Source organism: Copadichromis virginalis, linkage group LG17 (assembly GCF_057382275.1).
Source record: "Copadichromis virginalis isolate Kocher_CV1m ecotype Utaka linkage group LG17, C_Virginalis_male_GT1.1, whole genome shotgun sequence".
Lineage (NCBI taxonomy): Eukaryota > Metazoa > Chordata > Actinopteri > Cichliformes > Cichlidae > Copadichromis > Copadichromis virginalis.
Genome location: NC_140634.1, coordinates 7,758,022 through 7,770,126, shown reverse-complemented (window position 1 = coordinate 7,770,126; position 12,105 = coordinate 7,758,022). Strand labels below are relative to the sequence as shown.

Here is a 12,105-nt window from a genome sequence, read left to right as displayed (position 1 = left end):
TTATGCACTGGCTGTCACATCTGCATTCCTTTTGTATGTTCGTCATTTCATATATTTGAGGAATTGGCGCTTTGCTCTGGTTTACACTAATCAAATGACAGAATTTCTTGACCTTTTTTTTTAATCCTCTGCAGTCAGTAGAGTTCACTAAAAAAATGCTGAACACAAGCTTTAGTTGAGTCTGCAACTAAGCCTCATATGTTAGCGGCATAACAGCAGGCAAGCAATACAAAAAACCATCAGTCTTATAACTTCATGTGTGGAAGAATAAATGTTTGCCAGGTATGAGTCAATCTTTTCTTTTTTAATGAGTGGCGGTGCATAAGGTCGGCAATTAGTGAGACCCTCTTACAAAGTGCTAAGAGCGGGTTTTCTGGACTGAAAATAAACAGCTGTATAATAATGGCTGTCTCTTTGCTCACCTCTGGGATTCTCCCAGCACAGTTGTCATTTATACAAAAAGTCCCACGACGATCACTCAGACTATTTTGTGGTTTCACCACCATGGATCTTACACAGACAGCAAACATCAATTTGCTGATGAAAGCTCGGTTTGTGGATCCCAGTCAGGCACTCAATAGCTTTTCAGTGAATGGACCCACAGTATCCACACCTCATCCTAACCTCCACATGTCACATTAGGTCAGGAGTGCAACCACCATACTTTCTTTTTTCCCCCTTTCTTTTTCTAATGGTTTTGATGTTCACAGATTTACATACTCTGAATTCATTGACCGGGGTCAGACTGTCAAGTCTGAGTTCCACGGTAAGTCCTGAGACAGCAAAGAGAAAATTTGTTGAACATCCTGAACTGTAGTGAACCAAGCTTGTGGTTGTTGTCCCGCAAAATCCAGTCAGCTTCAGGCTGATCAGACAGCGTGGCTCAGTACACTCAAGATTTCATGTCGCAATTCTTTACTCTTCTTTATGAGTAATAAAAACAGGCAAACGCCCTTGTCTCAGCTGATTCACAGAGGATACAGTAAACTTCAGATTAGCAGGGTTAGGGGTTCCAGGCCTGCTCTTCCGGTTTTTCTGGTACAGGTTGATCATTTTGTCTAAACGCCGTTAAGAATGCTGAATGAGAGCTGCTCTGCTCTTTCTATCCTTGAGACTGAACACTGGTATGTATACCTAGTATCCTGTAACCCTGTTTATCGGTTTGTTCTCATGGCATCTTGTTTTCATTGCTGACCTGGATATTTATATGTCTACCTCATGGAGGATGCTCTTTTTACAGCTTCTTCCTTTATGCTGGAAATCCTTCTGTGATCATCCACACCATTGCCTTCTGTATTGATCCAATCTGTCTTATGTTTCCATCCACACCAGTATGTTCTTTAATTTCTGCAAAATTTTCTGTGCTGTTGATTTGTCTACTCTTAGTGTTCAACTTCCCTATTACGTTTTTTTTTTTGAGGATTACCTGATTTACTTGCATTGAAAACCTTGAAATTGAAACCACTTGTGGGTTCAGTCAACACCTCAAACTCATTGTTGTGCTCCTCAAACCATTCCTGGTTCCTGATGATAGAACCCGAGGTTTCCCAGGAAAACATTGGCCAAATCACACTGTCTCCTCCCCATAGTGAATCCTAGTTCCACGTGTTCCCCAGGTAAGCTCCACAGACACCCACAACAGAAAGAAAATGTGATTCAGCAGACCACGTCTGATGCTCACACCCCCATTGTTGGTGTCTTTGATGGTGGACAAGGTAAGCATGGGCACCTTGACTGGTCTGTGCCTATGCAGCCCCAGACACAAACCTTTTTGGAAATGCTGTGACACCATCACCTAGACTCCATCATTTTGCCACCGTTTGTCAAACTCACTCAAATGCTGATGCCTGCTAATTTTTCCAGCTTCTAACACATTGACTTTGAGGACAAAATGTTTACTTGCTCCTTAATATACCCCACCCACAAACAGGTGCCAGGATGAAGAGATAACCTGTGTTATTCACTTCATATGTCAGTGTTCAAAATGTAATGCCTGAACTAGGGCTGGGCGATATACGATATATATCTCGATATTTTTTTAAGCCATAAAGTAAGAACAAAGAGAGCTCTTAGTCAAAGCTGTGTCCCAGATCTCACACAGGGACTTTTATTAACATACAGCGTTAATAAAACTCGTTAACGCATTGACGCTCTGCAGCCCCACGCACGGGGCGATCCGCGCTAATTGTTTACGGAGATTTGCTGCGTTAATGCAGTTATGGCGTTAACGTCATTTTAACGAGATTAAGCCTGACAGCACTACAATAGTAATCTCCCAATGGTTTCTTTTTACCGACCAGCTCCTCTTTGATAGCTGTGTCCATCTTGTCGTCGCCTGCAGGTGAAGCGATGGCGGAGGGGGAGTTGTGTTCAGTGAAGGAGCGAGGCGAGGCAGAGTAACGTTTGCGTAGAGACAAAAGTGGACGAAAGAGAGGCAAATTATTGGCTCCACAAGTATAATTATAACGTAACGTAGACTATATCGATATAAACGATATTGTCACATCTCATATCTCGTATAAAAATATATCGATATATTTAAAAACTCGATATATCGCCCAGTCCTAGCCTGAACGTTGTACACAGCAAAGCAAATAGTCATTGTTTATTTAACACTAGTTACACAGGTTGGGTGTTTTAAAGTCGATGTAGTAATTGCATTGAAAGTTTACTGAAATAAAATGACAGAGAAAATGTTCAAAAATGACTTTGTCACAATAAATATGGAGCGGCTGATGTGGTTAACCTATTCTGACAACAGAGGTACCACATGAAAGCCATCACAACAGTGGCAGCAAACTCAAACTGATGCAGACAGAAGAGAAAAAAAATCGACTTTTTATGTGAAAAGGTGTCAGATGTCAACCTAGTCAGCCTACACAGCTCTGTGAATTACCTGGGTACTTTCAATTCAAGGACAAAAACAAACTGAGTTACAAGTTTGTTTTCTTTCAAGCACAAGAGCCACGAGAACAAGGAGTGAAAAAAGTTCAAAAACAGTGGGATGGAAGTTTAATATAGGAAAGAGCTGCAGTTTATTTGGATTTGGCATGAACTCAATCAGATATAAAATCTGACCAGTGAGATGGAAGAGTGAATGTGTGCTGTGTGGATAGTTGCCTGACAGAAAATCATTTCTTCAGCACGCCTCATGGGCTGCAAAGGTATGGAGGAGTGTGTGTGTCTTTACCCTGTGTGCATATGTAGAGGTTTTCTGTTTGTGGTATTTTTGTGTACAGGTCAGAGCAATATTGTGTAAGCCATTTACAAAACTGTGAAAAAGAACGCGGCTGTAAACAGCAGCACAGATTGTGTCTCTAAGTCTTTTGGAACGCTGTCTCTTGTTGCAACAGTAAAACTGGAACTGGAAAATTTATAATGTGATTATCGCCTCGCTTCTTACTTTTCTGCATTTGAATGTGTGCTTGCTGTGAACTCTGAGTGTCAGACACTTTAAAATAATTTGTATTTGTGCTATTTAGATAAAAAAGTAAAATGGAGTGAACGCCTGTGCCAACACACTGTGTTTGTCTCTAATAATCAAAGCCCAGACGGGTCTTCTCTTTCCCGCTCTCTCAGTAGAAATGTTTATAAGATGGTGCTTCTTAGATTTTCAGCCCCCCTACTGATTGTTAGCACTTTGATTTCTGCCTCTGAGTGTCTCTTTGAGAAAAGCGCACATGCACATATTCCACAGGGCCTTCTCGGCTGTTTCTAATGACTCTGTGATTTACCATATGCCAAGGTTGAATATCCATTTCATCTCAACTGCTCTTGTTTGGCGTGTGCACTGCAGTGTCTGTGATGTGTGTGAGCAATCAAAGAGACGTGCACCCAGTAGGTTTAATCTTGTGAAAACCCTGGTTGTGTACCCTAAAAGCCCTTAGCTGTTCCTCAGATCACAGAGAAGAGCTAAGAGAAAAGAGATGCAGATTCCCTACTGGCGCTGAGCTATTGGGTCACTTTTTGAACATTGTAGACACTGTTGGCTGAAGTGCAAACTTCCGACTGGGAACTGCACTTGTCAACTTTCCATGTCAGCAAGCAGCCTTGACAGTTTCTACAACCCTCTCAGTATTATACAAGCGGATGCCAATTAAGATAAAGTATTCGACTGCACTGCAGTTGCAGTACGTGAGAACATCGGATGCCCAGAATGGGTAAGAAAGAATCAGAATCAGAATGGGGTTTATTGCCAAATGTTGAGCAGGTTTACAACATTAGGAAATTGCTGCGGTGCTTCAGTGCAAACATAGTGTCATAAATAGCACTTAAATAGTGTCATAAATAGCACTTAAATAGACATGAAAAAATAAAAGTAGGGATAAGAATTAAAAGTGCTACGTAGAAAGATATATACATGAGTGCAGGTGGTGATCAGTGCCAAACATGGAATGATGCAGTGACACAGCGTAGGGTCATGTGTTAGTGGTGGGAACAGTCATATGGTTATTGTTCATGTGTCCAACAGCAGAGGGGAAGAAACTGTTCTTATGGCGAGAGGTTCTGGTGCGAATGGCACCTAACTTTTATTTTAATTGTCACTGAGTTTAAGAATACTTCCTTGATGATTATTCACATGAATATTAGAGCCCATGAACCCATTTGTTGAGCAGATCAATGATAATTATTTATTCAATGATCAAAACAAAGACCTGATTACGAAAATGTGTCCATCTCCATTTCTTGTTATCTTTTTGTTTGAGTTATTTTTTTGTGGTTTGGTTTTGCACATACAACACATGTCATGCATTTGTCAGTGCATCCATGGATTGCTTTATATCACTGATGTGGATAAATAGTTTAATCAATCATTGCTCATCCTTATTCAGTTGGTAACATTATTCTGTGTTCTTAGGAAAGTTTGAGTAAGTATAATGTTGTTGGATTGGTGGATCCCATATTGATGATTTGCATTTTTCTCTCGCTTGCTGCACTCATGGGAATTGGTGGCAGTGATTGTGCGTGATTCTGGTAAGTTTTGTAAATTTTGTCAAAGGCGAGGCCATTGGAAGACTGACAGTTTTAGCCTTCAGAGTTGTGGGAAGGAGGAAGTGTGTACGGGGGCGAGCTGCTGAAACGTTGAACATCTTGGATTGTGAGATGAAATCTCAGGTCTCAAAATGTGAGCTAGACTTTTATTTACCGTTTATCACCTATGGGTGATAAATGGTAAATAAGAGTCTTCCAAGCATTTCTCACAAGTGTGGCGAGAAAGTAGGCATCAAGATATTGTGAGACACAGGTGTCTTTGACTCCTTTATTTTAGTTTGACTTCTTTATTTTAGCATCAGTGTTGCCGCCATTGGGTGAGACATTTGTGTGTGCATATATATCTGCATTGAGTGTAGGGCTGAAGGTTCTCTCTGGAAGCCAAGTATGGGCTGTTGTTCTTACACCTGTTAGTGTTGTGCATGTCCCAAATGAAGCAGTGAAACAGTGTGGAGCAAATGAAGCAGTGTTTCCTGATGTGCTCAGTGTTCAGCAATAAGCCAAGCACAGTTAGCTAACAGGTGCTTAAAAGATGGGGACTTGTAGGGTTCTGAGTTAGCGTTGCCTCAGGTCCCTTGGTATTTCTGTCTGGTGAAAGAATCACCACCTCATTATGGTTATTACATGATAAGGTGCACAAATCCATTTGGAGTTGCAACAGGAAGTGCATCTGGCATACAAAATCTGACAAATCAAATAAGCGATGTTTCCCTCTGCAGCGAATCCTTGTGATCAGTGAAACTACTAAAAGTAGTGGCTTAGTAGTGCAGTGGTTTACATATTCCAACAAAGCATTTCTGAGTTTGTGTGATGGGGTTCTGGTTGGTCTACAGAGACCATGTGCTTTGTAAATGTGTATACCTTTAAGTTTTTATACAAAAAAATAGGATGTCAACTTAAAAAAAAAGTGTAATTCAAACACAAGTTTAAGGACTATCGAAATTAAGCAGAGCAATGGTGAAGTGCTGGTGGAATTGAACTCTCTGTGGAAGAAATGGGCAGTCTCTGGCCCACAGTTTAGCAATTTTGTCTGGCAGCTGGTCCAGGGTCTCCACTGTGAGTCTCATCTGCAAATTGGGAGTCAAGTTCTTCAGACTAAATGAGGAGCAGACTTTAATCATGTTATTGTATTTACTATATCATTATTCATTGTTGTTGGGGTAAGCACAGAGTAGCAGCAGTGCAACCCATCTGTGGCCTCTGCAAACTGAAGTCCCAGAATAAATTCCAGGGACATGATGGAGGTGATTGTAATTGTCACAATTGCTATTGATATTGACAGTTTGGATAACTATGATTTATCGTACTGCTGAGAAACCCCTCAGAAACTTTGGAGGTTTGTGTGACTGTGCAAATATCCAGTACATCTCTGAACTATCAGAGATGTTTCATCTACTTACCATTGTGGAGCTGAGAGAGCCCAAAGTCAGTGACTTTGAATCTGTAAAGGTCTTGGTGATGGCTGACTAACATCACATTTTAGAAGTTTAGGTCATGGGTTTCAACAAGTGATATAACATTGTCAAACTCTTCATTCCTTGCATAATAAACAATAAGAATGGATGATAACAGTGCTTTAAAAACTAACTTGGTGGAATAAAAAGTAAAGCAGTTCAGAGAAACAGAAGTGTGTTCAGCTTTCAGTACTGAAACGTGAACGTTGTGATAAAACCATTCTGGCATCCTGAGAAAGTTCTACATTTCATTACTTTAAAACATCACAAGTCCAGGCTCTGAATAGATTTAGATGATGAATAAAGCTTACAACTGAGATTGATTTAACGAGACCTAAAAAGTGAAGGGATTCTGAATTTAAATATTGTAGAGAAGAAAAACTGAAAGTACTGATTTTAGAGCTGATTCAAACATGTTAAGTTCAATTCACCACAATTAACAGCTGAAGGTGCTCAAGATTAACATGTCTGCAGCTCTTTAGTCTTACATTAATGGTGTTTTCGCACTTGGCCTTGTTTTTGACATCAAGAAGAAAAGAAATGTCAGCATTTTTTTTAATTGGAACACAACCAAACTCAGATCCTATGTGAGTCCCCAGTTTTATTTCCGTAATCATTGTGAACATATGCTGCTCTCTTTCTTCCCTACTTTCTTTCTTTCACTGATCAATGTCTGATAAATGGGATTTAGCCTTTTTTGGTGGCCTTGGCTAAATTAGTTATTAGTACCTGTTCCCCCCAGCTGGATGGGGAGATATATTTATCATTAATTAATTTTCAAGACCAACCCCAATGTTTTTAAAAACCTCAGCTGTTAGGTTAGTAAATGTATCTTATGATGTTTTTCACCATTTTACACATAACAAAAGCTTTAAAACAAAACTGCAAAGTTTACATGTGCAATAAAGAACCAGAAAAATGTGAAAGCGTACCTGTTCTACGATCTTATTTGTTTATCTGATATCCATCCACTAATTATAGTTTACAACAGGCAGGTATTCTATCACGTACGTGACAAATGGTAACATTATTTGGTGCTTCCAAATATTATTCACAATTGGTTTCATAGTTTGTATACATCCTGGTAGTATATAAACACCCATGCTCGGTGCAGTGTGGCGGTAGATTTTCCGGTGGGGGGGGATTAATTATGCATTCATAGCATGTGGGAGAAAAAAACTCACAGTGGATTATGTGCAGACAGCTTAATATTTCCATGGCAACGTATACTCAGTGGTTACGATAAAACCATTTTAACCATGGAAAAACTCACAATGCATTGAGTATATTTGATAAATCGCCCACCCCTAATTTTAAGAATGGTGGGGCTCTTGCATTTTTATTTCCTTATTTTACCTAAAAAGGCACAAACTTTACTATTGGTTCAAGTTTTGAAATCATAGACAATATTGTGTAAAACTAAGGAAAACACATAATGTTAAATCTAATATCCCATATCAACAAACAACAAATTTCAGTTATTTATTTAGTATGGTTATCAACTGTTTCCAAACACATTGTTTCCAAACATAACACACACACACACACACACACACACAGACAGACAAATTCTTCCATGTAAACAGGTGACATTCCCTCTCACTCGTTATTTTTCTTTCCAGGTGTCCCTTCAGCTCCTCGCAATGTGGTCTCAGTGGTCAACCAGACATCGGTGATGTTGGAGTGGCACTCACCACGTGACACTGGACACCGCGACGACTTGTCGTATAATTTGTTGTGTCGCCGATGCCACAGCAATGAGCGTCGGGCTTGTCAGCCATGTGATGACAGCGTGGTGTTTGTTCCAGGCAAACAGGCGTTAAAGGAAACAAGGGTTGAGATCAGCAAGCTGCGGGCCCACACGTCGTACACCTTTGACATACAGGTTTGTCCACAGACGGAGGGCTGCCTCCCTTTTTCATGCTTTGTTTGTGCTGTGAAGAGATTTGTTGAGTGTTTACAACAGTGAAAAATCTATTTTGTGTATATCAAACAGGCACTTCGTGTAGGCCTAGACTCATTGTCAGTTAGTGGGAGTTGCATTCATGCTGGATTTGCAGCAGTTGCGGTGGACTCCAGAGGTGTACTAAAAACAGCAAAAATGCATCAAAGAAATTTTCATGCATAGTTCCAACACTCTCCCCAAAATGCCACTATTTAGCAATTTATTGGCCACATGACTCATGCGCCTCATCACACGAGCCAATGTGTCAAAAAAGGAGTTGACTCTGTTTATTAAGGCACACTGCCACGAGATTTAAATACGTGGGATTGTCCACCATTTCGTTTCAGAACTCAAGAAGCTTCTGGGATAAGAGATTAAACATCTTCAAGAAACTTAAAGAATCCAGTCACTTTCTTTCCAAGCTCCTTAGAATACCATGACATGGATGACTGAGAACCTACACAGACATTTCACAGCAAATGTGATGTTGATATTTACTGTATTTTAGTTGTATTTTTTTGTCCACTGTCAAGAACAGCAAAAGTTAGTACTTAAAAAAAGTAGTTATGCTTATTACCCACTTTAAAAACAACCTTGCTGTCAGCTATTTTTTGAAATGCAAATATTAACCATAATGCTCAAGGTTACTGAGGCTACATAGATGCTTGCTGACATGCAGGCTTTTATGCACAATCTGCAGTTATAACTCTCAACTTACAGGGTCACCCTGAAGTCTATAAAACCAGTACAATTGTGTCCCTTCAATCTTCTGCCATCTGCCTCATTTCCCATACACGTAAGTCTAAAATCAAGGCCAGTGGTATTAGAATTCAGTTCAATGAGTTCAATGACTCTACTAACTAGAGGTGGCTATTTTTTAAAAATAGAATCCAATCCCTGACTATATGAATAGTGTGGCCCATCTGTTGCGGGATGAATATGTCAATATTGATGAACGATAAATTTAGTCATTAAATCAATGTGCCCATATGTCTACTCGTCTTTTCATCCCATGCATTGAAATTTTTCCCCGTTATCATGAGAAACAGGGAGCATATGGGGGGGAAGCTGTACTGTTTGGTGAGAGCACCTACTACTAGAGGTGGGCAAGCATCGATACTATCGATACTAATCCATTAGGTACCAACCGGATCAATACAACACGATAGGATTGATATTTTGTATCTGTCCTCTAAGTTCAATATGTAGTCCACTGAATTGTTTTAAATAAAAATTCATTAGAAATTCTTCTCTTGGATTTTGTTTCTGGGATCTGCTGGAACCACTCACCTAGCTTGTGGGTCACTGCACCGAGTGCTCTGATTACCCCTGGGACCACTGTTACTTTCACACTCCACATCTTCTTGAGTTCTTCTCTTAGCCCTTGATACGTCTGTTCCTTTGTTCCTTTTTCCTGATGTTGTTATCACTTGGTATAGCTAATTCTATCTGTCTCAGGAATCTTTACACAGCCTGCACCTGGTGTCTTGCCTGGCGGGATAGACCCCAGCCTCCAGGGATCTTGTACTTAGATCTTGTTCCTGTGCTGCCATGATCAGTTCCTCTGTACTGTCTTTCAGACCAGCTTTGTCCAGCCACTAGTAGGATTTCTGAATGTTAGCTACTTCCTCTATCTGCCAGTGGTACATACCGTGCATGGGCCTGTCCTTCCATGGCTCCTCCTCTCCTTTCTTGGGTTTCGTTTACCTGAGGTATTCACTAAGCACGCAGTCGGTTGTGGACATCTTTCTGATTTACTCATGGATGTTTGTTGTCTCATTCTGGACAGTGGTTCTGACAATAACCAGTCCTTGGTCCTTCTTCCTTTCACTTAGCATGCAGTCTCAGGGTGCAGGATTTTGGGTGAAAACCATGCATAGTCAGGAGCTTCCTTGTTTCGATGTCAGTGGCTTCTATGTTCTCCTTTGGCCAGAAGGGTTCTTGATCATGGGCAGGGCGTTGGTGCTGATTGCCCAGGTATTGTTTTTTCCATTCAGCTGACTCCCCAGGACTTGCCTTACCCTCTGCAGGTATTTGGTGTTTGCCGCTTTTTAGCGACCTCTTCGTGGTTCCCATTTCCCTGTGGGTAGTGCAATCCTCACAGTTCTGACTATCTTCCCTCTCTTTGTTACCATCGAACTACACTTCTCCAGTCCGATTAACATTCCAATGTCGTTGCAGTGAATCGATGTCTTCTTCACTCTTGGCATACAGCTTGATGTCATCCATGTAGAGGAGGCAGCTAACAATTGCTTTATTCCTTAGTCTGGCTCTGTAGCCAGTCTTGTTAATGATCCTAATGAGGGGGATCAGGCCTATCCAGAACAACTATAGGGAAAGGCCATCTCCTTGGTAAACCCTGCACTTGATGGTGACATGTCCAGTTGGATAGTATTATTTGCCACATCCCCATTAAGTTCCTGTTGAAGGTGCTACGGGTCCTGTTGATCTTGTGTAGTTCTAGATATTCCAGGATCTGGAGCTGGTCTTTCAGCTGGTCTTTCAGTCTCGGTCTCTGGTATTTCTTGGTCTCTGCCAATTCCTTTCTGTGCCCTGCTCATGTGTTGAGCAATGTCCTTGTTCATATTAGTCGCTATGATGCCTGACATCATGTGGTACTGAGGCAGGTTATTGATTGGATGGGCACGGTTCTTTCTGGGGATCCTTGGGGATCAGGACTCCCTGGCCTTCATTTAGTCATATTGGGTATCTCTTGTCGATTAGCAGTTGGTTCATTTGTGCTACCAGACGTTCATGGAGTGAAGTCAGCTTTTTCAGCCAGTGAGCTTGAATTATGTTGGGGCCTGGTGTTGTCCAATACTTCATACTGGAGACCCTTTCTTTGATGTCTGCCACTGTGATGATTACTGGATCCTATTCAGGGAGATTGCTGTGGGTTGCGTTCTTCTCCCATATGCTCTTCCAGTATTGCTCTGTCTTCAGTCTTCGTGGGGCTATTCTTACATAGCCATAACAAGACTGGAGGTGGGGCAGTGTCGCACTGTTTCCTTGGTTTATTCTCCTGATTTCCATCTCTCTGGTATTCCCGTTCAAGCGAGTGGTGACAGTCTAGGGAGGCTTACTGGATACAGACGCCCTGGTCAGGCATTGAACCTCTGAAGTTCAAAAGACGTGTAGTGTTACTAATGTGTGCTAGCTACCATTTTCCAGGGCCAGATCAAATGTGCACATTTACCCAAACTACACACGGTAATTACTTCTAATTCGCTCACTTCCAAATTTGCCTTTCTACACAACTTAATTAGTTCTGATTGGCTCTCGTCTGTCCTGAATATTTTCATATTATGTTCTTTTGTTGATGAAAGTGTTGGCTCATATAATCATAGTTTTTGTCCTCGTGCATTAGTTTGTTGTTTGATATTGTCTTGTTTTAAGCAAAGAAAAAAGGTTGTTGACAAAACTATGACGTAAATTAACACTGGTTTTACCACAATTCAACCATGCATGAAAACGTACTAACTACTCTAATAACACAAAGTTTTGAGGCAAAGTAAGATGTGCCTTTTATAGTCTTGATAGGAGGTACTATTTGATTAAGGGACACAGAATAAATAGAGCTTGGAGTAAGTCATTAGTAATTGCCAGCCTTTATTTGCTATGACTGAAGACATTGTTCAACCATCAAAATGATTAGTTGAGCTCATGACAAATATAATATGTGGCAGCTAATTAGATGGTCTTTAAAAAGCACTC

General features: G+C 40.8%; 1 protein-coding gene across 2 annotated transcripts in view; it reads left to right on the top strand.

The window, feature by feature from the left end:
- The window catches only part of LOC146688927 (ephrin type-B receptor 1-like), a 136,665-nt gene that overhangs the window by 56,963 nt on the left and 67,597 nt on the right, over positions 1-12,105 (top strand). For both annotated transcript variants that reach the window (XM_085436117.1, XM_085436116.1), the window contains exon 7: positions 8,069-8,331. In XM_085436117.1, the coding sequence (XP_085292243.1) occupies positions 8,069-8,331 (263 nt within the window). The remainder of the gene's footprint in view (positions 1-8,068; positions 8,332-12,105) is intronic.